This window comes from Sus scrofa, chromosome 1 (assembly GCF_054392235.1).
Source record: "Sus scrofa isolate SSC_HxYL_T2T_F1_AM1 chromosome 1, Sscrofa_HxYL_maternal_Yorkshire_Landrace_v2.0, whole genome shotgun sequence".
Taxonomy (NCBI): Eukaryota; Metazoa; Chordata; class Mammalia; order Artiodactyla; family Suidae; genus Sus; species Sus scrofa.
In genome coordinates this window covers 148737920-148763632 of record NC_139383.1, presented here as the reverse complement: position 1 = coordinate 148763632, position 25713 = coordinate 148737920, and the positions used below count along the sequence as shown (strand labels likewise).

Genomic DNA, 25713 nt, shown 5'->3' with positions numbered 1-25713 from the left:
CCAGTTGGAAACACTTTCTGGAAAAATTCTTTAATGCCGCCAGGTTCAAATAATTGATAAAAACCTTTCCTTTAGTCATTCGATTGAGGATAGCTGAGGTCATCCTCATAGATGCAGAAACATCTATCAAAGGAGAGTGACTCTGCCTTGGATCGTCCCTAATTGATCCCATTCTGGGCCATGCGTCTGAGAGGCAGCCCGCTTAGGTCCCACCTCAGCGTGGACCAGCTCTGCCTTACAGCTCAGCTGAAGCACTTCCTTATCCTCCAGTGATCTGTAATTGAGTTACGGGGGTGAGGGGTGAGGGGGGAGCGGGCACCCACCTTATCTCCTTCTTCTACTTCACAGATTTTCTCCAGAGTTGAAGGGTTGTATGTGGCAAACTTTTTTCCACTCTTGGATTCGTTCCATTCATTGTTGATGAATATCTAACCAGGAAAGGAAGTTGTAATGCATTAGGCTTAAATCAAAATCATGTAATTCCAACAGGCTGAGGACCTTAGGGAATGTCTTTTCCTTCCCTCCCACCCTCCCCACCCCCAGCCTTCCCCGCCTGAGGTTTTACAGATGGGACCTGGAAGGGGGATAGCCTGTCCAACCGGGAGCACACTCAGAATTAGAATCTAAGTCTCCAACCCTTTTTTTTTTTTTTTTTTTGGCTGCACCCTTGGCATATGGAAGTTCCCGGGCCAGGGACTGAATCCAAGGCTCAGCTGTGACCTAAGCCACAGCTGTGGCAACACCGGGTCCTTAACCCACAGTGCCGCAGTGGGAACTCCCAAGTCTCCTGACTTTTAATATGTTTTCAGAAAACTACATTTTGTCATACTAAAACCAAAGTTCATTTACAATGTTTTTTTCTAAGACATACTCTCTTTTTAAGATGGATCACAGAGGAATAGCAGTTAGATAGTTACATAAAGGGTACAAGTTAAATTTAATACCCTTATCAAGTTTGCAGGAAGACTGTGTGTATGTGTGTATATATATATATGTATATGCATATAAAGCACCAAGCAATCCACCTGTCCCTGAACAGTATATCAGCACTCCCACCCCCCTCCTGCTACAACCTTCAGCTCAATCACCAAGGCTTTATACAAGACTCTTACTATAATAGCCCCCATTAATGCACATCAGTACCCCTCCCCTATTCTCTTTATTTTTAAAAAATAAAATATTACTATTTTTGAAGCTATTACCATACCTTGTTCTCGTCTCAATTTTTTTACTTACAATGCTGTATTAGTTTCAAGTATACAACAAAGTGATTCACATACATAAATCCTTTCTTTTCTCCCCCATATAAGTTATTATAAAATATTGAGTAGATTTCCTGGTGCTATACAGCCAGTCCTTGTCCCCCATTCTGTTTAAAATATCTGTTTTCATGTTGGGCTTAATAAAAGCCAGTGTTGGAACACAGAGATAAATATCTGGGTTAGGAAATGTTCTGGTTACGTTAACAGAGGTAGCAAATAACCATTTACATACAGAACCAAAGAGTCAACCCACAAAAATCACTTAGTTCACAGACTCAGTTATCTAGAACACAGATGAGAGATGAGAAGAGAGATGTTAAAAAAAAGAGAGATGTTAAAAGAGAGATATTAAAAAAAAAAAAAAGACATAAGGAACAAACTAAAAAGAAGTCACAAAGTCCATGCACTGAAATGTGTGTACTAGTTACTCTTTGTTTACCCTACGTTCTAACTGCCTTAAAAAAGCACCACATTAAAAGAGAAGGCTTTGGGGAAAGAATTAGGAACTCAGGTGACAGATAATAAACAAAACATGTTCTGATAGTGTGAAGATGCTGGCCACCGAGCAAGAAGATAGACACTCTCTTGCTCTACCAGCTTGAGACAACCTCATCGTCAGGGCCCATTGTAACATCAGAGACCCCAGGCATCAACACAGGTAAATCCTTTACCAGCACTTCCACCAAATAAAATGCCATCAATAATGTCTAAGTTCAGGAGTTCCCATTGTGACTCAGCAGTAACAAACCCAGCTAGAATCCATGAGGATGCTGGTTTGATCCCTCACTCAGTGGGTTAAGGATTCAGCATTGCCGTGAGCTGTGGTGTAGGTCACAGATGCAGCTCGGGATCCCGAGTTGCCGTGGCTGTGGCATAGGCCAGCTGCTAGTTTCGATTCGACTCCTAGCCTAGGAACTTCCATATGCTGCAAGGGCAGCCCTAAAAAGCAAATAATAATGATCATGATAATAATAATAATACAACTTCTAAGTCCAGAACTGGCTCGTTAGATTCCATCTCTATATCCACCTGCATAACTCTGAGTCACTTAAATGAAGAATTGCACCACTACGAGGAATATCTTCAACGACTGAATTTCTTTCATTTGGAATACTTGACTCTCCAGTGAGGAGGAATAAGAGAGGAGCTGACACATCCAGCGATTTGGAATACTTGACTCTCCAGTGAGGAGGAATAAGAGAGGAGCTGACACATCCAGCGTGCAGCCTGACTATGCTCTGTGACCTGGGCTGCCTTGTAAAAACTCCACAGCTCACGGGGGAGCTGTCTTCATAACTCTCCCTGGAAAGAAGGGAATTTGAGTGGGATGAGGATGAAGTACAGGAGGCTAGCTCTGGCTGGGTAGGTGGGCCCAGGGCCCCTGCCTCCCTGCGTGGGGTCCAGAGCTGAGAGTGGCCCTCACCCCCATGGGATGTGCCCATCCGACTTCTGGAAGCTCAGCGCCTTCAACGTGAGGCCCGGCCCCCAGGGAAGCACGCGAAAAAGGCCAGGCTACAATTACAGGTTTATTCTTCCAGCTGAAACCAAATCCAAGAGTTCACTTTTGCCATCCAGCAAGCAATCGTTCGGTAACAGTGAGAAATTAATAAGAAGAGAAGAGGAGTTAAGTTATCATGGGGAGGGAAGTGCAGTCAGGAAGAGAGGCCCATTTGTCGGAAGATGAAATTTCGTGGGTTAGATAATAGAGACTGTCAGTGAAAACTGCTGATTCTGGGTCCTTCCTGGTATCAATTCCAAGGGGGAGGGAAAATGAGAAGGTGGTAGAAGAGGGTATAAATAAGCGGATGGAAACAGATTGCAACGATCAGATGTCTGTTATACTTCATCTCCAAGCATGGCCAAAAAAAAAAAAAAAAAAATTTACTTGATCGTTCATGACATTGATCTGCAGTCCTTTCTAACCAGCAACTTGAAAGAAAATTCATACTGCTCAACGCTACTCATATTTTCCTATCACAATGTTTCTAACTTAGCAACAATTTTTTCTTTATCCTACATTAGTAAGTAGCCCTGTAAGCGGTTTCTACTGTTGATTTTTTTTTTTCTCTAATAAAACAAAACAAAAACACAAATAAGGAAGGGGCCAGTGAGTGTGGCCTACCGATTACGCTGGCTGTATTGTTTTGAACCTGAAATCAGGATAACGGGTGTAGAAAAAAACGTTCCCCTTGTGAACTGGCAAGAAACAAACCTTACAGAGCTATAAAATTATGTTTCATTGAGCTGTGCACGGAATTCACATTTTATGGAAGGAATGGAATGGTACAGTATCCTGACTGGGCTGGAAAAACCACAGCTATTGTGAGGGGGTGGGTACCCCCGCAGAGGCGAAGATGGTGGTCGCCCAAGTGGGTTCTGCTGACGCCATTTTACAGCAACTTCTATTGGGCCTCAGCTAGACTCAAAAGGAGTATCTTTTCAGGAAAGGGGATTTGAGGGAATTTTATTTTTCATAAAAGAGATAATAAAACCAGTGTTTTAACGGGCCAGAAAATCTTAAGGAGTCTCCCGGCTACTGGAAGAAATGCTAAGGAAAGAAAGGAGCCTTCTGAAGTGAAAGAGGCTGTGACCCTCTGAGGTCTGTGGGGAATTTTTTTGGGAGGACCCTCCCCTCATGAGAATCCCAGAGCAGAGCGCGGTGTTAAAACATGAGAACAAACAAAGGAGCGCCATCCTGCTAAAGACTGGACTTACTCTGGGAAATGGCACCCGCCAAGGCCAGGGCTCAGACCCACCATTTCCAGGATGTCCTCCATGAGCAAGAAGCACCGTGAATCAGGTTTGAAAAATAACAGACCATCCCAGCTCACACACTCCAGGGCCCAGTGCCTCGATACTGTATTTCTATTTAGCTGCTTCTTTCCTTGGCCCCATGGGCTGCCTGTCCAGCCAGAGTCTCCCTAAGCATTGCTTCAAGGGCTATCCACCCTCAGTCACAAGCACACCGGCCCCACAGCTGCTAGGAGGAGGCCTCTGTGGAGGTGGGCCTGGAGCAAAGACAGAGAGGCAGAGGCCTGGCCCTCAGGAGGAAAGGAGGGTGGAGAGACCTGGGGTCCGCTGTAGCAGCCATCTTTGCCTGGGAGCCCCCAGAGGATCCTGGCTCTGCAGCCCCTCTGCTTTGCCCACTTCCATCAACCTGAGTCGCACACCCAGTGTGTGTGGACACCCAGCAGGACAAAAAAAACACTGGCCGCTCAGTGCACTTGCTAAGATCACCTAAGTCAGGGCTGCATTTGCACTTGTAAAGGGCCATAAAGAACTGCAGAGAAAGAGGAAACTTTCCATAGGTGGCTGCATTGCTCTGATGGCACTCAAAAAGGTAAAAGGGAATAGGAAAATAATACATGTAATTTTTGGTTTCTATAGCATTTTAAAAAATCCTATAAAACAAACGAACAAACAAACAAAAACCCCCAAATACCGCCACCACCACACAGGTGAACACAAGCAGTGCTAAGAGCTAAAACAATTTAGGTACTCTTTTCACTGTTCCCAGAATCTGTTTTGGAATTTGCACTCTGAAGCAGACACTACTTAGGAAACTACAGTAAAAATAAGCCTCATCCAAGTGTCTCTGTTGATTACAGTTAATTTAAATAGCTTGTGATCAGAGGTCCAGCTGACAATAAGTGCCAAGCAAGAGACCAAAATCTGAAGGCCACACATAGTGGCCTGCTACTTTCTCTGCTTGATTAAAACTATTTGAGAAACATAATTGCTACTTTGGAAAGTAAAATTGATGGAGGAATTTTCTAAGTGCTGTGTCAGCTGGAGTTGGAAGCGATGGATAAGATTCAAAAATAAAAGGAGACAAAGTTGGGGAAAGCAAAGCCAACTGCGGCTTTTGGCCTGCGCCTCTGAAGTGCCACCAGCCCCAGCCCATCAGTCGCCAAACAGCCTCAGGGTGTCCTCTCATGGGAAGAGCTCCTGGCTGACCACGGAGCCCTGGGCTCCTGGCCTCACCATCTTCCTTTCAGCCCCAGGCAGGTGATCTCACCGCTTTGCCGATGCTCCAGCCTCCCAGCCCGCAGTGCAAAAAAGACAGAGAACCTCTGGATCTCGCGGCGTGAACGGGCCCTGCCACCCGCGGTTTCCCAGGCCCAGATCGAGACCGTGATCTGCCAACGACAGGGCCTCTGGGCTCCAGTACGGTTTTATCAGTGAGCACCTTCCTACTTGCCACTGCTCTACTGGTAAGCTGGTAAGAGCTAAGCACAGGGGGTGCCCGAATTTTCTCGCGCTGCTCCCTCTGACATTCACGCTTCCAGTTGCAGCTCCGGAGGCAGCCAGAACTCTCAGACCCGCTCTTGGCGATTTCAGGCCCCCTCTGACCCTCCGGAAGCTCGACCCCTTCATTCCTGGAAACCACGCCGCAAAGTCTGCGGGGAGACCACCAAGCCCAAGTCACGGCGGCTGCGCATCATCATTCACCTTCAAAGAGGGCCCTGCACCGGCAGCACGTCGGGGCCGCGCGGGCGCTGCGGAGCCTCCCTCGCGCGGCTTTGAGGCTCAAAGCGCTGAGCCCTAGCGCGCGAGAGCCCGGAAGATCGCGGAGTCTCTTTCGGGGTGCGCGATGGACGCGCTCGGGCTGCGGACTCCTGCCCTGGATGCCCAGTGCTGGACGCTGCTCCAGGAGGGCCTGGCCCGGCGGAGAGGCTCGGGTCACCGGAGCGCGGGGCAAACTCAGCTGGGGGCGCGCTGCCCCCACCGTCCCGCACGGTCGGAGCGGAACAGCAGGGCTACCGGTCCCGCGTTCCCGCTACCCCCGCCGGGCAGCCCAGCGGGGAGCCAGGCAGCCGTCGGGTGGGACCGGTGACCACCTCACCTTGGTGAACTTGACCTCCAGGTTGCGGATCGGGCGCGGCAGGGCGGGTGACTTCCTGTCCGGCTGCCCGTTCTCCACGGCCCCGTTGGTGGTGGCCATGGCTTCTCTGCACTCCCCGGCCCGAAGTGCCCGTGTCTTCCGCGCCGGTTCAGGCCTGGGCGGTGCGCAGCCTGCTCTCGGGGTGACAGCTCCGCGCCGCTTTATGGAGGCCCCACGCCTCCCGCCCGAGGGGGCCGTCTAATTGGCTGCAGGACGAGAGGAAGGAAGGGCGGGTAGGAGGGGAGGGGGCCGGCCCGGCTCACCCCACCCCGCCTGCCGCCTCTGCAGGAGCCCGGCCACCCCCAGCCCGGCCACCGCGCTGCGCTTCCCGCCCGGGAGGCTGCCCTTGGAGGAGCTCCCCGAAGCGTCGCCGGGCCCCGGAAGTCTCTGGCTCCGACAGCGGGCCGGGGCCGGGGCCGAGAGCGGGGGCGCGCGGCTGCAGCGCCGGTTCTCTTCCCGAGGTCAGGCGAGTCTCTCCGCCGCACCTGCCGCCCCCTGCCCGCCGCCGCTCTGCGCACTCGCCCAACTTTGGTCCGCGCGCTGCGCAGCGCTCCTGGTAAGCGCGCCCGCCCACCGGGGATCCTGCGCCGGGCCCGGCATCCCGGACCCTGCGGGGCGGTCCCGCGTCGCTGCCCACGTGCTTCGGCCTAGAATCCGGCCGCCAGGACTCGGCTTGCAGGACAGGCGCTCACCGCCCCCGCCGTCGGCCCCAGCTGGGACAGCGGGCGGGTGGGCGCGGAGTCTCCCCCGGGCCTGAGCAGCACCTGAGGGGCAGAAGGCGAAGGAAAGAAAAGCTGGCCCTTCCAGCCCCGTGTAGTGCAGCCCCGTGTAGTGCAGTCCCAGCGCCGATGGGCTTCTAACCTTCGCTGGCGCACAGCAGGCCTCCAAGCCGGGGCCCTTGGATACATTTGATCTGAGTTTTTAAATGCATGCACTATACCTCAATTTTTTTTTACAAAATGAGAAAAGGAGAAAGCACATACGATCTTCACAGCTTTGTTTTGAAGAGTTGAAGCACTTGTCCCCTAGGTAGTTCAGAACTTCCCAAGGAAACAAGGGCACTCCAGCTCCTCTCAAACGTTCCACCAACTCCAGGGACTTGCCCCAGGTCCTATCTGGGACGCGGAAGCGGCTGCTCATGCATGTGATCCCTCAGGTTTCTGGAAAATGATGTGGGGCACGAACCCGGAGGACAAAAACAGTGGTTTAATCCCCATAAGCCTCAGCCCCTCAGTCCATTTCCTTCTGTGAGTAATCTGGAGCAACAAGCAATGGGGACACTCCTTTCTGTCCTGAGGTTCCTTCTGTTTGTTTTGGGGACCCTCAAACAAGTTTCTGTCTTTCTCTCCTTCACCCTTCTGGGTGTCCTGGAGAAAGTTGTGATATTTTGCAAACCCATCATCAGACCACCTGCCTTTTAGGAGTGAAAGAACCCTACGCTGTTGTGGCTTAGGTTGCCCAGGTGAGGAAGGGAAAAGGGATAATGGGTCCCCTGAAAGGGTTAGGGCTAACTGACATCAGTGAGTCTGTCTTCAATGACAGGCTCAATGACATAGATGAGTCCCAAAGCAATGGTGTCTCTTTCCTTAGCTGCTCCAGCCAGTCCCTTGGCTCCCCATCCTGCCTGGCTGGTCCATGGCCCCCACTTAGTTCTCTTAGAAACAGGTGGGCAGATGTCTCATGTCTCATGCCTGGGGCGGGGGGGCCTCCTGGATCCTGAGCCCCAGCATCTGGGTGCCTGGGCTCAGTAGGGCCTGCAGAGACTGGAAGCAGACCCTCCTGCCCAGCAGTGTCTGGCCTTGGGGGCTAGATGCAATGACACCAACCACTTCACTTGCAACTCTCCTGTTGACACCCACCAACATGATTCTGGGAACCTGGTATTGGAGTAGGGTACTCAGCAGTAGCAGACAGCTGCCAGAGAGCAGATCATGAGGATGAGCCTGGCTCCAGGCTTGTCCAGACCAGCAGATTACCTCTGTTTCCCTGTCTTGCCACTCAGTGGGAGCAGTGAAGGCAAAATGGTCTTCGCCCCATTTTATAGGTGAGTAAACAGAGGCATGCAAATACTTGCCCCAGACATCACCTGCAGTGGAGGAACCAGGGCCAGGATTTGTGTGGGTGGACAGTGCAGGGTGTGGAGGAGGGATTTCTCTTACCTTCTTCTGTACCCTTTTTTCACCAAGGGCAGTCCCTGTCTCCTGTAGCCCATGTCACTGTGGCAGCAGAGAGCACAGCAAAGGTACAGGTGTAAAATGATAGCAGCATCCTTCCGGACTTTGCCTTGCGTAGGAATCAAGCCCTTGGGTCCCGGAGTTCCCACTATGGCACAGTGGGTTAAGGATCAGACTGCAGCAACTCAGGTTGCTGTGGAGGTGTGGGTTTGATCCCCGGCCTGGTGCAATGGGTAAAAGGATCTGGCATTGCTGCAGCTGCAGTGTTATTCACAGCTGTGGCTCGGATTCAATACCTGGCCTGGGAACTTCTCTATGCTGTGGGTGCGGTCATAGAAAGAACAACAAACAACAAAACTCTTAGGTCCTGGTCCCAGAGGTGGTGACCACAGGAGCCAGGGAAGGAGGAAGGATCATTTTCTCCCACAATCAGCCACTGGATGTCTGGGTGGCAGGGAGGTTGCCTGAATATCTAAAGCTTCAGAGGCCCAGCCTCTCTGACCACATCCCTGACCTGGATTCCAGCAGTGTGCTTTAAGGTTGCACACTTTGCTCTGATCTTCAGTTTCATTTAGGGAAGCTCAAGCAAGAAAATGGTGCTTTATAAGCTGTAAAGTGCTGTATATATGCCAGTTCCTCATTTTCCTCTTCTTCCTAGAGATTGATTACTATTAGTAGATTTTTCTTCTGGGAAGTTAGCAAGTTTCTTTGGCTTGCAGAAATCTCCCTGGTCAACAATCACTCTACTAGTTTCATTGTAAAAAAAAGTAATATTTGTATTTTGTATTTAGCTCTAGTACTGCTGCTGCTCTTTGCTGCTCGGTTTCTTGGCAGCTCAGATTATCTGAGTCCAAGACATCTCATGCTGAGGGCTTGCTTGTTTTGTTGAACATTCAGTAAAAATAAGCATGAATAAAAACTAAGATAAAATTGAAATTATAGATATCCTGCCCTAATGCCATTTTTAAACACATAAACCTTGTGGGAGATGTTGAGGTCTGTAGCAAATGTAATCCACAATGATAATGATACTAATGGAACTCTCACTTTGTTTTACATTTCAAGTCTGGTACCTAAGCCTGTCTAGGGGGTACCCAGAGGGTGTCTGAGGGCCCCAGTATCCTCAGAGCCAGTGGCCAGCTGTAAAACTGTCTCCCACAGGCCACTCACTTTGCCCCGCATCTGGGAGTCAAGGTCAGGGTTCAGGACCTGGGTGTGTGGAAGCCTTTCATGGAGAGCCAGGCTCCTTGGGTGAAGGTAGCTCTCTGAAGGAGGGAAGAAGTTGGGCTCTTCAGTGACTCAGGGCAGGGGATCTCACCTCAGTTTTCTTGGCTATAAACTGGGCTGATACATGCCCTTGAGGTGAGGGAAGATTGACTTGGCTGCACGCACCTCCCTGCTGGTGGACGCAATGGATGTCCCATTTCACGTGAATTGTTCAGTGTTGCCCAAGCTTGACTTGAATAGGGAAATACTTGCCTTTTAGGCTCCCTGTAACTTAAGTTCCATGCTACTTACTACAGCATCCTGTCCTAAGGGAACACACAAACAAATCTGCTTTCCTGCGAGCTTTCATCTGTGATGACAGAGGCAGGAGCACTCAGGCCTGGGGAAGACATGCCAGCCAACACCTAACCCCTTCAGTCCTTCTAGTCCTTTCTGGCCTTGAGGTACAATCTTACACACACACACACACACACACACACACACACACACACACACACACACACACACACATGGTTGGTCTGGGGTAAATTAATTTTAGACCAGGCAGAAGCAGAGATCCAAGTACCTAAAAGCAAAGAAGACACATCAGTATTTTTGTCAATCAGGCCTTGATTAGGCCTCACGCACTCAGCCTGACAGTTCATGGCTGCCAGAACTGTCTCCCTGGTCCACCTTCCACCAGAAACTGCTATGATTAAGCATTCTGACAAGGGCAGGAAAGAGCATGGCAAGTAGGGTAGAGATGGCTGGTTGACCACCCAATTCTTCTCTTTTTTCTTGCCTTTAGAACTTTGTATTATTAAGGGAAGCTACAGGCTTTCATTAAACTTATTTTCCAGCCTCTCTGGCAGATGGGAATGGTAAATGAGATATAAACCAAAGTCTTTTGTTTTGGTTCTAAAGAAGCTCATTGCTTGGGGCTGAGTCAGCTGAAAGTCTCTTCTTTCTTCCTGCTGCCTGGAACATAGATTGGAGGACTGGGGCTCCAGCAGCCATCTTGTGACCATAAAGCAATGCTGAAAATAGAAGTTGTATGATAAGGAGGTTGGAGCAGGCACATAGGAAGAGCCTAAACCTTTGATGACCTTGGAACTAGGCTTTATGCCCTGGATTTCCTTTCTTGGATTTCGTGCATATGAGCAAAGGGTAAATCTCTGTCTTATTTAAGTCTGCTAATTTGGCTTCCTGTTTCATGTGGCTGAACTTCATACTAAGTAATACAGCTGGCTATTTCAACTGTGCCCCATCACCATGACTAGAAAAACAAACTTCTAAACTCAAGTGGAATGATTATATCATGTGTGTTTAGAAAGAGCAGCAGATTAAAAAAAAAAATCTTCTTATCACCATCTGTAATTTCTTGGCTTTAATCAAATGCTCTGAACATTTTGTGCTCAGGTTTATAGTAAAAAATTTTAAAAAGACAAAACTAACCCTGGGATGGAATAAATGGAGCTAGATCATAGATTCATCTATAGCTTTACTTGCCTAAATAGGATGGTGAGGTCCTATCTAAGGCAGAGAATGCTTTTGGTACAAAGGCCTTCATGGGGCTGGGCAGGTAACCCACCATTCTTGGTGCCTGTGGGTGGCAGCTGCTGGGGCTGCACGCTCCAGCTGAGGAAGGTACCAATGCTCAGAAAGCTGATGGGGCCACACAAGTCCTAGGCCGCCCAGACCTGTAAGATGCTTGGCCCAGCCAGCACTGGATCCAGGCAGCAAGAAGTCTGACTTGCGGTTTTAAAGTACATAAAATGTCACTATGTGTAATCACTGCATCTCCCTCATTACACTCTACAGTTCTCAGTGCCGCCCTCGGACTTTCTCAGTGACATGAAGACTTGTTTGTAAACTTTCCAACCCTCTTCAAAATTTGTGGATTTTGAGTTTTGAACCAAATTTGAATTATTTGGGGGTTTGGGTTCAACTATTTATTCCGGACAAAACACCCTTTCTGGTTAGAAAGAAAGTTGTTTCAGGGGCTTATAAAAGGGTTCTGGAAGATTCTTGGATGCAAAATGGCTCTCACTAAACAACTGTGCCGAGTTAAGCCGAATTGCATCAGAAACATACATATTAAATTTCCCTTGAAATTCACATGGGTATAAAAATGTCGGGAAAGGGGGCTTAACAAGATACAGTTTGCCAAACCCCAAATGTTTGAAAACTAATTTGAGTGTGTTAGTTCGACGAATCATTCCTAGGCTTACCCACCCTAGCCCCACGGTAACAAGACTTTCCTCCTGCCTTTCAGCCAGGACTTCCTGTAAAGGAGCATCAATTACCAAAGAATCTTCCTTTGGATTTTTGCCACGACTTGAATCCTGGGGTGGAGATGGGGTGGGAGAGGTTATAAAAATCTGTGTTCTCATGAGACAGCTGGGGGATCCTTCTTGTATTTGTGTTTGTGGTGTGAAAGTGGCTCAGGCAGTATTCTTGAGGTTCCCCTGGGGTCAGAAGTCTCTAGAAAGCCCATTTTGTCTTAGTGTGTGGGGGGCATGACAGATGGGAAGGGTATTTATGTATATTTTTATCTGTTTTTTTTTTTTCAAGACGGCATTATGGTGATTGGGAAACACCCACTCCCCTCCCAGGAAATTAGATTAATTAGTGACTTGTAGCATTTTCAGATATATAACACTTTTTTATTATCGAGAATGTCTGCATTGGGCTGGTATTATATATGGTATTTAAGTTATATTAAATATATTATTTCTATGAATTACATATGATATATTATCATCAAGGATAGTTTATCAGTTAAAAGACAATGGGTTGGATAAAGTGTATTTTCCACCAGCAATGCTACCTAATAATAAATATTAGGAAAAAAAACTGGAATTTTAGATTTTCCATGGTTTAAATGTACATCTTATAAATTGCATGAACAATTCTGTTATTATGAATTTCAGCCCATCTTTTATCCCAGGAAGTGCCAGCCTTTGCACCTGCTAGCAATGTCCAGTGAGTCCATTGCACTCTTCCAAATGGCCACTAGATGGGACCAAGTTAAGTGGGAAGTTGCCACTAAAGGTTTTTTTTCCACTGCAAGAAATAGGAATTCCCCAACTTACAAAGAAATGGTGTCGCAAAAGTTTATTGACACTAGAGTGCCCCAGACTTCAATTGTATCATAGTCACAATGCTAGAGCTGGAGATTAGGGCCCACGTCAGCCCATAAAAAACCACTCACTTCTTAGTGAGCCTAAAAGGGATTCTGGCTTTGAGGCCAACATGTGTGGGTGTGACTCTCTGCCCAGGGAGCACTAGAAACTGTCACCTGAGCTTTTCAGTATTCCGCTTCTTCTTCTGAAAGTGAGAGTCACAATTCCTGCCCAGGTAGGGGGTAACAGAGATAAAGGAGAGGGCAGATGTGACACACCAAGCACACCTGCAGTGAAACAGGAAGACATCCCTGCCACCAACTTGTCATTGATCTGAAAGAGCCCTGTCTTGCCTGCCCTCAGCCCTAACCCATCACTCCCACCTTGGGGCCCCGCAATCCTCATCCCTTCCTGCCCTTTGCACAGGCAGGACAGCCAAGCACCTTCAAATGGAAATTTTCCAAGAGATTTCAAGAAATAGATGTTTTTAATGCCAAAAGATAAATATCTATAAGCCTAGGAGATGGGCCTTGTGAGCAGACAGTCTGGGTAGGATTCCTGCCAAGGCATTTTCTAGCCTTCTTTCTTTCGCTTTTTAGGGCTGTACCTGTGGCATATGGAAGTTCCTGGGCTAGGGTCGAATCGGAGCTGCAATTGCTGGCCTACATCACAGCCACAGCAATGTGAGATCTGAGCTGTGTCTGTGACCTACACCATTGCTCATGGCAACACCAGATCCTTAACCCACTCTTCGGGGCCAGGGATCCATCAAACCTGAGTCCTCATTGATACTAGTCAGGTTTGTTAATGCTGAGCCAAAATGGGGACTCCCTCTAGCCTTCTTATTTAATGTTTCCTTGTTTGTCAGAAGGAGATGGTGGGAACCCCCTTGCAGGTTCAGAAACCTCTGTGAAATCACTGATGTGACAGGGGCAGTCTCTGCCTGGTGGGTGGTGGACACCATCTGAGACTCCCCTGCTGGGGAGACAGATGAGCTACTTCCCTTGGTCCTGACCAAGCAGCTCTGAGTCGGGTGGGCAATTTCTTACCCCTTCTGGAAACTTCTTCCTGGGTTTCTCCCTGATCAATGCCACAGGTGTCTAGCAGCAACTCCAGACCTCAGAGACCCTTCTCTGGCTGACTCCAGGCCTACTCTGCTGCAACATATCCCCTTCACATATATTTCTGCTTCACCTCATCATTGCAGACACTTCCTGGGCTCCTTTTAGAACTCTTTCTGGTTTGGGGGCTTCTGTAAGCCAGACTTTGCCCTGACTTTTTCCTCTCTCTCTCTCTCATTTTGTTAGCCATGTGTTAGGGCTGATTCTTCTTAATCTTTCTCATCCAGGCCAGACCAACCACAAAGTTTCTTTCCCAGGCTGACTGTCAGGCATGATGAGTAGGGCACGTGTGTCACTGTACAGAGAAAGATCTCAATTCATCATCAGAGTGGTAATTGATTAGCTATGTCTGCTGTGGGCACAGCATACAGAAAAGCCCTAGAAACCAGCCTTGGCTTATTGTGTGGTGCACAGGAATCCCCTGGGATGTCGTTAAAGTGCAGACTCAATTAATAGGTCTGGAAGGGGGGCACTCGGGATTCTGCACCAGTAACAAGCTACCCATAAGTATCTCAGAAGTTCCCTTCTAGCTTGACAGCATCAGCATCTCCTGGGAGTTTTTTTAGAAATGTGGTTGCTCAGACTCTGCCCTAGACCTACAGAGATTGAATTTGCATGGTAACCGCAAACCCAAATGCACATCATGGCAGGAGAAGAGCCACAAGGCTCTGGTCTCTGTTGGCCAATATCTGGGCTCTTATGAAAAGCGCCCACCCATGCCCCCAACCTGAAGCCTACCTTGTCAGAACGAATGCTTCTCTTTCTAGTTCTGTTTCTTTTCAGAGTGGAGATAACTTTAAGTTTTGCCATGAGCCCATGGAAATTCCAATCTCTGTCCCAGCCAAGAGCCCACACACTTCAGAGGCTCCTCAAGCTGTCCTCAGGGGAATGGTTTGTAGAATTGTAATCAATACTGTTTGACAAGATCAATGCCCAGAAACACCAGGGCAATAATACCAAGGGGTTATATTTTCATTTCCTGGAGTACAATTACTCTTTGAACCCATATTGGATTCAGGGTCTTAAGGAAGGCAGGTTTAATGGGAAGGGATACAGACTTGGAGAAGGTAGGGGGACTTTTGGGGTACTTTGGCGGTTAGGTCCTATGCCCATTGGAGCGGCTGGGATGGATATTTCTAGGCTCAGAGGACCACACTGGGACATGAGACTCCCCTCCCCCAGGGGAAGCCAGACAGCACAATGGCTGAAGTGGTGACATCAAAGGGGCCAGTGTGGATGGTGGATGGTGGGAAAGCAGCCAGTTGGAGGCCAGGGCAGCGAGATGACACCCAGCATCCAGCTTCATTGTAAGAGCCTCAGTTCTAGCCTTGTTCATATTCCAACTCTGGGGGTAACTACAGGATAATAAACATACGATTTTGTGGAAACAAAACTCTCATTATGCATCTAGTTGTGTAGTCATTGATCTGATATTGGTCTTCTTTACCAGACTGAGCTCTGTGAAGGAAGGCAAACTGCCATTTTTCTCTGCTGTTACCTGGCCAAGTGGAGGTACCTCCCTCCACCCCCATATCACTGAATGTTGAGTCAATGCATAGCTTGCATATTTGTTCTGGACTTAGAGTGTCCTGGCTCCAGCGGTTGCTGGCTGTGTGACCTTCAGGTTCCTAGGCTGTAAAATGGGTGTGCTAAGGTCCTGGGCTGTTCTCGAAATGGGACTCCCCAGGTGGGGGGTGCCCTACCAGGCTGGGTGTGTGGTCACCCTTGATCTCCTCAGGGCGTTCCCTGGCCAAGGTCAGGGTAGTTTTGCTGCCAGTGGGATGGAATGGAGGGTTGATTAAGGGAAGAAAAGTTTGTTGGAGATGCCTGAGCAAAGGCTGGATTAGGAAGAAACATTGAAATAACATGACTCGCATACTGGCGAGGTGCTGGCTACAGGGTTTCAGAACAGCCTTTCTGTTCTGAAAACATGGTCATCTTGTTTCCACCTCAAGGCTTTTGTGATTGCACTTGCCTCTGCCCAGATGGCTCTTTGTGACCTCTTCTGTCACGAGTCTTGTTTCAAATGCTGCCTGTCAGAAAAACCTCCCTGAATAACCTGTCTCAGTGTCCCTATCCTTCCCTTTCAGCATCCTGCTCTACATCATTCTAGCACTTCTCACACATTTTCAAGTTGTTTTATTGTCTGGGACCTGGCGCAAGAACCTGTGCCTAGCTACTGAGTTACCCACCCCAGCCACCAGGTGGCTTCATCGACTATGGACAGCTTGGTAGCCCAGCTTGGAGGCCTCAAATATTCAAAATGCAAACAGCTGTTTATATATTTGGCATGTTCACCCTCAACTGTGAGTTGGACAGTTTATTAGTAGGTCTGCAGTGGATGCATCGGGACCAACTCTCTTTCTAGAACAAGTAGGTCTGCAGTGGATGCATCGGGACCAACTCTCTTTCTAGAACAAGTAGGTCTGCAGTGGATGCATCGGGACCAACTCTCTTTCTAGAACAAATTAAAATGAGTCCTTGGGTTGGAGTTATAAAAATAAGCTCTGGGAGCGCCCACTTGTGGCTCATTGGGGTTAAGGATCCGGCATTGCCACAGGTGGCTGCATAGGTCACAGATGTAGCTCGGATTTGGGGTTACTGTGGCTGTGGTGTAGGCCTGCAGCTGCAGCTCCAATTTGATGCCTAGCCTGAGAACTTCCATATGCTGCAGGCGTGGCCTTAAAAAGAAAAAAAAGAAAAACAAAACAAAACAAAAAGACAAATTCTGCTCATTTTCCTATCCATTCCTGGGTCATTAATTGATGAAATAACATTATTAGTGGTTAGCCTATTTGGGGGACCTGGTACAGACGATAAAGATCTCCAAAACCTATTTCTTTCTTTCCCAGGCAAATCAGCTCTGGAATCGAAGGGGCAGCGTCTGTCCATAGTTATGGAGCTAGCAAATTCCCAGTCAAGGATGTTTTCTTTTGCACCCATATGAAAAAAGCCAGGATGCCCAGGCATAAATGTCCAAGCACCCTCTTGGTTTGTATCTTGTAACAAGTAGGAAGTCAATGCTGAGTGAACTGGATTTCTGGTAAGCCAAAAGCTTTTACAGTTTGTTAAAGCATTTTATGAGCTGAGCTTTCTGACTACAGAAAAATAGGATATGGCTTTTGCTCTCAAGGAGTTTGTAAACTATGGAGTTTAGTTGGGAAACTATGTCCAGGCAGAATATTTATCAATTCCAGATAGTATGCCATCCTAGAGAGACAAGAGATGGTACTCCTGGATATAGGGAAGTTTTTCATAAAGAAGGAAGTCTCTAAAGACTTGGACCTCTGTGCTGTCACCCAACTCGGGTAAACTAATAGTAGGCAGCATAGACTCAACTCAACTGAAGGTACCAGAGAGTCCCAACTTTCAAGTCTGCATGAGGCTTTTGTGCACTATGCTTGTGCCAAGGGGGCTGGTGAGCCATGGCCCAATGTATCGCCTGGCTCGGTCACCCTTTGGACCTCCCCTTTCTGCCTGGCCTCCCAAATTTCCTTAATAAGGCATTCTAGTGTGTGCTTTAAAGATGGGCAACTCTTGGAGTTCCCTGGTGGCCTAGGGGTGGAAGATCTTGTGTTGTCACTGCTGTGGTGTGGGTTTGATCTCCAGCCCAGAAATTTCTGCATGCTGCAGGCATCACCAAAAAATAAAAAAATAAAGGTGGGCAACTCCTCAGGGAGTCCTTGAATGGCTGCTGGTCTGGAAGTGCTGAAAAGAGGCCTGACTTGGGCATTAAGAGTGATGTCTTGGAGTTCCCTTCGTGGCGCAGTGGTTAACAAATCCGACTAGGAACCATGAGGTTGCGGGTTCGATCCCTGCCCTTGCTCAGTGGGTTGACGATCCAGCGTTGCCGTGACCTGTGGTGTAGGTTGCAGACGCGGCTCGGATCCCGCGTTGCTGTGGCTCTGGTGTAGGCTAGTGGCTACAGCTCCGATTCCGACCCCTAGCCTGGGAACCTCCATATGCCATAGGAGCGGCTCAAGAAATGGCAAAAAGACAAAAAAAAAAAAAAAAAAAAAAAAAAAAAAAGAGTGATGTCTTGCCTATGTGTTGAGACACAAAATAAAGGCACCTAGCTAAGAGCAGAACCCCCTTCCAAAGGAGAGGGAGAGACATCCTTCCACACACCCAGTCTGTCTCCTCCACTCTGAACTGGCCCTCAGAAGCTGCATTGTCAGGCTGCTTGGCACGCCCACACTGGGCATACTGTTTGGGGTGTTGGTTCTCAAGAGGGAAAACATTCTTTAGTTATTGCTTTTCTTTTTCCTTTTTCTCTTTTTTCTTTTGGCTGCACCCATGGCATATGGGAAGGGCATATGGGAGTTCCCAGGCCAGGGATTGAATCCGAGCCACAGCTGTGACCTATGCCACTGCTGCAGCAACACTGGGTCCTTAACCCACTGTGCCACAGAGGGAACTCCAGTTATTGCTTTTCTTAAAACATAGCACGTAGCCATGATCTGTCACACACATCTACCTGAGTTCTACTCTGTATTTAAGAACTAACAGGCAAACTTACATTTTCTTCTTCAGTTGTACTGTGTTTATTGTCTCTTATAGGCATTACATGTAAGGAAAGCTTGAGTGTAGGTGGTCTGGCACACTGTTGTCTGTAACAGGACTTACGTACTGTCCGCTCTCATCTTTCAAATGATCTAGCTACTTCCTTTGTGTTAACCTCCGTGATTGAAGGAACTTATTTCTGGTAACTTTCCCAACCCACAAAGCCAATCCCATTTTAAGGTGGAAAAGTACAGGGTAACAATGGCATCACTGTCTTTTTTGGTGGTGACGTGAAAATGTTGAAGCTTGACCCTCACACCAGTCACCGTTGAAAGGTACTGCCTTGTACAAAATAACAAACCAAATCCCAAACTGTCTGTTTACGGTCATCACGGTTCACTTCATTAAGCCATAACTCTGATTTTACATTCTTTCTCCTGCCCTACCCTGAAGGCTGAGCTCCGAGGCCTACGGTTCCCTGGGAACTGTGTGTTTAAAAACACATTTGTGCGGACTCAATGCAGCCTGGACAAAGGAAACTCTCAGGCTGTGTGGGCACCTCCCTCCCGGGGCTCCTTCTGGCCTTGGGGTTGTGCTTTCACCTCCCCATTCTGAATACCTCACCCCTCTAGGCCTCTAGCTCCTGTTGCACCTGCAGAGATCCCATCAGGATGTTTGAGGCTGAGGAGGGAGCTGGTGATGTAGGTTACGTGCAAATAAGAATATGTTTTAATCTGTGATAATGATGCACAGGCAGAAATCTTCAAAGAATGGGGTGGAGTGGACAGAGGGAGCCGATGGCTATGGATAAGGGGGGTGTGGGTGACCCTATCCCTCCATGTGTCATCCCCCCCTCAAGTCACCTTTTGTCTTGGCAACATTCTCCCCAGAGCCTCCTCCCTGCTGTCAGATCCCAAATTTGGATGAGAGAGCTGTCCTCAACCTGTGCATTGAGCCCCTGATGAGATGTGTTTGGGCAGAGCTCTGGCTCGCACATGCCATCAGGGAACCCCTTTATGCAAGAGGCTGAGTGAAGAAGAAGAGAGAGGGCATGTCTTGGAGGTGGACTTCCCTGGGTTCCATTCCCCCTCTCAGTGGTGTGGGGCCTGGGAAAACTCCCTCACTTATCTTAACCTGGGCCATCCCACATGTAACATCTACTCAGGGTGTGCTGCAGCAGCAGCTTGTCCCCAGAGATGGCTCCTGTGAGTGGTGCCTCCTGGGGTTCGTGTCCTTGTGCAGTCCTTCCCATGCTAACTCTGGGCTGGTCCCGCCTCTGCTTTAACTGCAGTCTCAACGAAGGTCTGGCAGCCTTTGCTTCTGTACTTTTGGGCCTGTGCTACCATGTAAGAAGTATCCTTCAGAGAGACCATGAAGAGAGACTACAGAGAGAGGGAGAGGCCCTGAGACCCAGGAAAGAGATAAGACCAATGTGCTGATTGCCTCCCATCTATCTTTGCTAAACTGTCAGGCAAGTAAGTGAAGCCATCTTGGACATCCAGCCCTGGTTATCTTGGACCAGCCCCAGTGCCATCTCGGACATCCAAGATTTTCTGCTAAGCCCTAATATAGTGCCTAGCACATAGCAGGTACTTAAAAATAGCCATTTTATTTTTATAAATAAATATAAATAGGTGGTTTTCCCTCTTCTGAACTCTAATTAGCTAAACACGGACCTCTCATGGGCTCCTGATATCCTGGAAGCTTGATTCATTCTACAGAGAGGGGTTCTAAGTATGCCCACCAACAGGCAGAGCCATATTTCAGGGGCCTCTCATTCAGCACTTAAAAAGCTGCTGCTGGAGCCAAGCTCTGGGCCTCCAGAAGTGAAAAGAACACATACATTGCTGATTTCTCCTACAGACCAGGGAGAGGACAAACTCAGAATGAGAAATTGCAAGCGTGAATCGTGATATGGAGAAGTGCAGAAAGAGGAGGACTAATTTAGGTTTAATTCAGCTGCTGGATTCGGAGATTGGAAACCATGGTGACTTGAGGAAAATAGAGGTTTCTTTTCTTTCTTTCCCCTTTTTTGATCATGTCCATTGCATGTGGAATTTCCTGGGCCGGGGATCCAACCTGAGCCACAACAGTGATGGTGCTGAGTCCTTAACCACTTGGCCACTAGGGAACTCCCAAGGTTTATTTTCACATAAAAGAAATGCAGAGGTGGGAAGTCAAGAGCTAGTAAGACAGCTCCGCATTCAATGACCACATTTAGTTCATCACAGAGTCTGCTGTCTCTGTCTCTCCTGCTCATCCATCTTCGCTTGTACGTTCCATCCTTAGGTTGGTCCCAAGATGGCTGCTGGAGCTCCAGTCCTCACGGCTATGTTCCAAGAAGAGAGGCAGAGAAGAAGGCTTGCCTCCAGGTTTAATTATCCCTCTTTTGAAGAACTTTTCTGAAGCACCAGGCCTCTCCAAAAGATGTTTACATCTCCTTGGCCAAAGATGCCTGAAACCTGGGAAATTTAATTTTTTTTTCTTTTTTTTCTGGGCCCATTGCTACCCTCAACAATGTAGGGATCTATTAATCAAGAAGAAAAAAGAATAGGTATCGGCTGACATCTAGCAGCCTCTACCACAGGGACCACTTCCTAATCAGAGAAGGCCTTCCTGGGGAAGAGACATTTTTAAGCAGAAAGAAGGGGTGAGTCTGTTAGGTCAAAAAGCTTTGCAGAAGCAGAAAACCAACCTTTGCATAAAGCCAGGAGGTAAGAAATCTCATGGAGCCTTCAAGGAACTCATTGGAGTCCAATACAGACCTTTTGCCCCTAAATATAATGCCCTCATCTGCCCTGCAGGAGTTTACTTTAGCTTAAGACCTGCAAAAACATGTGTCTTCCCCTCCATCCTAAGAGCTGGGGTCAGCTTTCCCACTTAGGTGTGAGTGCATTTCCATGCTACAGAGCAGACTTGCAGGTGAGAGAAGGGGAGGGACTAAAGTCCTGGAACATGATGGGGAGAGAGGAACCCACAAAACTGGGGGAGATGGACCTTTGCTTCCCTCTTTCGGGCTGAGGTGGCCTCTGAGGAGAAGGGGACACAGGAGACCCTCTAAAGCCACGGCCAGAGAGGTGACACCCATAAGATTTTCAGTACCTTCCAAGAGGACTTGGCACCCTGCTACCTGTTTGCTTATTTCACATCATAAGTACATGAAGCAATATTTTAAAATGACAACTTCCTGAGCTCTGGCCCCATAGCAAGGAAGACTCTAAATTCCTTTTGTTCTGATCCCATAGAATTCAGCATTGGAGGGGGGTCTGGAGGGAGCGCAAGTAGATTTACAGGCCAGACCATGTAAAGCATGCTTTTTGTTGTTGTTGTTTTGGTTTAACAGCTGGGCCTGCCAAGGGCAATTCAAAGAAAGAAGGTGTACTTTAAGTTAGCCCTATTTTCTGGAACTGGTAGGAATGCCTTCCTTTTTCGGGTTTCTGCCCATGGTTACCTTGCCAGGTTTCCCAGTCCCTCCATGTCTCCTCCCTGGCCTCATCCCAGCTTCTGGGGCACGATTTCCCATCACATCTGCCTTGGGACGAGTGCCCAGCCATCTTCCATGAGGGCCTCTGGACAGAGAGGCCTCCACAGCTGGAGACACACAGACCTCTGGCAACCCCAGGCCGGGGAGCCACTGGGAAGCGATTTGATTGTGTGCTCACCCAGCCCTGCTCCGTGGCCGTGACACAGCCCGATTACTCCCTTCTCCCAGGAGCTTCCTATCTCCGGCTGAGTTGCTGTTTGGAAAATGTGCGGCTCAGAAAGGGGAATAGAAGGTGGTAGCATCATAAACTGGGAAGCAAAGGGTATTTACATATTTTCAGGAGATGTCCAGGCTGCTGGACATGTTGGGTGACAGGTTTATTGTTGTTCCTTGGAGAAGTGAGTCCTAACTCTTTAAACCTGCCAGAGTCATCACTACCAGGATCTGACTCTCATCTCTTAGAAGGCATTACATTGCTTTAATATGCAACAGTCTAACATAACATTAAATCATTTTTTAAAGTTTCATCTAGTTGAGCCTGAGCCAAGGTATTCTTGGGTTGGGTTTTTTTTGCACAGCCCCCGCCCCCCTTTTAATAGAGTTAAAAAGAAACACACGACAAAATACCTATCGAGTGATTTCACTCTTGCCAGCGTCCAAGAGTGATCTGCGTAAGTGGGCCCTCTGGGTTTCCAGCAGCCTCTCACTGTGGCTTCACCCTCAAGATCAGTGAGTATTTTCAAGGGCCCACCGCATGCACCGGCCTACGAAGTGGGAGGTGGAAGGATGTGGTGGGCTGGCTGCTGACTAGAAAATTCTCCGTTTTCTAAGGGGTGTCAAGGACTTGGTTGGAGAGACTAGGGAAAGTGCAAATGCTTTTGCCTCCATTTCATAAAGCAATGCTTTTGCAAAGCTGTCACCTCATCTCTGTTCCATTCCCTCCGCAAAAAATCACTCAATCACAGAATAAGGGCAGCCCTGTGAGGAAGGCTTCTTTCCTCCACCCACCAAACCATCCTATACTCCTCCTCATGCAGGACACCTTTTTTTAAAAAAACTCTCTCTCTTTTTTTTCTTTGCTTTTTAGGGCCACACCTGTGGCATATGGAAGTTCCCAGGCTAGGGGGGGTTGAATCAGAGCTACAGCTGCCAGCCACAGCCACAGCAACACAGGGTCCAAGCCACGTCTGAGACCTACATCACAGCTCACAGCAACACCAGATCCTGAGCGAGGCCAGGGATCGAACCCACATCTTCATGGATACTAGTCGGGTTCATTACCACTAAGCCGCCACGGAAACCCCTCATTCCGGACACCTTTCGAACTTCCAAACAACCCTCAGTAAACTCCTCCTTGGGTTGTTTTGGTCATTCATGTGTTGATCTCCCTGGCTGATAAGAGAGGAGCCCAGTCTTGACCACCCTAGAATCTTGGTGGCCTTCCAGAGTCTTTTGGTGACTCCATGAATGTAGCAGGACCCCCACCCCAAATACACAGCCAGGAATATGGGGAGCCTGAGCTTCCTTTTTGCCATCCAGCCTCCCGTTCCCACACAACACGTATACCCGGTCCTGGTTCCCCCATGACTCCCTGGTCCTGACTCCCTCTCCCCTTGCACCCACCCTCCTTCTCCCACCTCAGGGCTTCCAGCCCGCTGGGGGCAATGTGAGGACACAGGTGAGGCCGAAGGGCTCTCCCAGCCTCAGCCCCTTCTGGGGACTGGCCTGCGTCCTTGGGACGGGGCGATAGGAAGAGATGCTGGGTCGGCAGAGGCCAGATGGCTGCCTGAAGTCTAGGCAGGAAGATGGTCCTTGGGGGCCCTGCATGGTTTGAGGACTTGCTAGATAATCCGGGCTTGGTCCTCCAGGGACCTGGCCCCTCAGGAGCCTCTTCCTGGGCCTTGTGCCACCTTGGCCTCTGCCCAGAGACGGGGGGGGGGGGGGGGGGGGCGTGTCGAGCTCTCCCTGAGACGCCGGGGTCCTGTGTCGCAAGCCTGGCCTCTTCCCAGGGCCTGGAAGACCGTCTCCTGGGCCTGGCTTCTCCTCCCCAGCCGGCTGGGCCAGTCTGGAAACAATGACTGCAGCCAGAAACTGCTTCTCACGGGGTTTTGGAAAACCGCGGCGGGACATCGGCAAGCAGCTCTGGCACAGGCCTGGGGCTCAGGAGAGGAGCTGCTTCCTCGCTGGGAGGGTGCAGAGGAAGTGGCAGACACAATGGACAGCATTGTGAATTCTCCCCGGAAGCTCAGCTCTGCGTGGCTTTCAGGGAAATTGACTCGGGGACAGCTCGGTCTGTTCCAAAGCAACAGCTTTCTGTGATTATGTGGGTCCCAGGCTGGGACAAACCCGCCCTCCCTACCTCATTAACAACAAGGCCAGCAGGGCCCAGCCATGCCATGGGGGTTGGGGGGACAGGGGGGGAGGGCTTTGTGCCCTAATTCGTCAGGCAAGGGCTGAGGGTAGGAAATCAGAACAACAATGCATCTTAGAGCAGAAGCTGTCTGTGGAGGGAGTGCAGCTTTGATGTGGGGCCCTGTCCTGATTAGGGCTGATGGCTGGGGCCCGTCAGTGCTCCAGGAAGGTGGCATAAGCCGGGATGGCATTTGGGATATGGGTTTTTGCACCTGGGTCTGATGAGGTTTGATGGGGTTTAACACATGCAAACAGCAGCTTTTGTTCTGCAGGACAAAGGCCTCCCCAGCCTGGGTCTGGGCTGAGACCCCGTGGCACCCGTTTCCTCTCCATCGCCTCTTGTCACTCTCCTTGTCGACGTTTAATTAGGACAACGAGCTTTCACAGGCTCATTTCGCACTCCAGCAACTTTCTAACACTTCCTAACGAGGAGGCTGGAGCCTGAGGACGGGAAGAAGAGGGGGGCTGGGGGGCAGGAGGGAAGGACCGTTGAGGGGGCTGGGAGGGGCCGGGCAGGGGGTGTGTGGAGAAGAGCACAACAGGCGCAGAGGAAGCTCCAAACCACACCGGCTCCTTGGGGAACTGGGGATGGATCTGAGAAGAAAAGAAAAGAAAATAAATCCTAACTGGCCTTTGTTTTCTGGGTGGCCAGACAGTAATTTTCCCCAAATTCTTTATGGTTCCGGAAAAGAAAGCAAAGGATCAATCAGTGTTGACTTTGTGACTTTCAGAACTGGATCACAGAGGCTGTTAACACCTTCAACTCCTCTAACTCTCAGACAAGCCTCTCCCATCCACTGGGTTTTGAACAACCAGAGCCATGGTGACAGTACCCCACCTCTCAACCCATTCCTGAGCCAGACTCAGACAGGAGGAATGCGTGTCCCTGTGTGATTGGTGGGGATGCCACATTAAATGTACAGTCCTGCTGACCTTGATGGAGATGTTGGCTTTCTCCTGCCCGAAGAGATGGAGCTGGGGGGGATGGAGGATCCCTGTGTATCTTTGCCTATTTTAGTCAGTATAGTTCCAGTCACGCTGCAGTAACAAATACCCAGAATGTAAGTGTTTAAAACCCACAAAGATTCTTTTCTTCTGCTACACATCCACGGTCAGTTGGTTAGGAGCTCTGTGACACATCTCCCACAGCCCTAAGCTGATGAATCATTGTTTCCTTATTGGCACTGCTGATGATTGGTTTGTAGAGGGGGAAAGATGATGACGGTGCCTTGGCTCCCAAAGTGCCCTCAGTGACCCACATCAGTCTTGCTCACATTTCACAAGCCAAAGAAAGTTACAGATAGATTTCTAAAACTTCCACAGAGGGGAGATATGTCCTCCAGTCATGTTTCTAGAAGTTAGAAAGAGGAATATTTGGTTATTACACTACATCTCCTGTTGTATTTGTCTATTGCTATGTAACTGATCACCCCAAAATCTGTTGGCTTAAAGCAATAAATGTGTCCTTACTAAGAAGTCTGGGAACAGCTTAACTGGATGATTCTGGATGAGGGTCTCACCTGAGGATTCAGTGTAGATGT

The 25713-nt window shown here is 48.9% G+C and overlaps 2 protein-coding genes across 2 annotated transcripts in view; one reads left to right on the top strand and one right to left on the bottom strand.

Annotated features, from left to right (window-relative positions):
- The window catches only part of ALDH1A3 (aldehyde dehydrogenase 1 family member A3), a 40044-nt gene extending 33758 nt beyond the window's left edge, over nucleotides 1–6286 (bottom strand). The window contains exons 1-2 of the mRNA XM_021098574.2: nucleotides 6109–6286; nucleotides 324–428 (exon numbers count right to left, since the gene is read on the bottom strand). Of these exons, the coding sequence (XP_020954233.1) occupies nucleotides 324–428; nucleotides 6109–6207 (204 nt within the window). The 5' untranslated portion in view covers nucleotides 6208–6286. The remainder of the gene's footprint in view (nucleotides 1–323; nucleotides 429–6108) is intronic.
- LOC106509041 (uncharacterized) lies at nucleotides 6206–25648 on the top strand. The gene is made up of 3 exons (XM_085013916.1): nucleotides 6206–6269; nucleotides 6360–6703; nucleotides 20566–25648. Exons 1-3 carry the CDS (start codon nucleotides 6206–6208, stop codon nucleotides 20680–20682), a joined length of 525 nt encoding a protein of 174 aa, XP_084870042.1. The 3' UTR covers nucleotides 20683–25648.
- The last annotated feature ends 65 nt before the right edge of the window (nucleotides 25649–25713 follow it).

What these genes read in the sequence shown, in the direction of transcription:
- LOC106509041 (XM_085013916.1), top strand. Translation starts at nt 6,206, where the DNA reads ATGGCTTCTCTGCACTCCCCGGCCCGAAGTGCCCGTGTCTTCCGCGCC. An exon ending in CGCCGGTTCAGGCCTGGGCG is followed by an intron (nt 6,270 to 6,359) that starts GTGCGCAGCCTG and finishes AATTGGCTGCAG; the next exon opens with GACGAGAGGAAGGAAGGGCG. An exon ending in CGCGCTGCGCAGCGCTCCTG is followed by an intron (nt 6,704 to 20,565) that starts GTAAGCGCGCCC and finishes TTCCATCCTTAG; the next exon opens with GTTGGTCCCAAGATGGCTGC.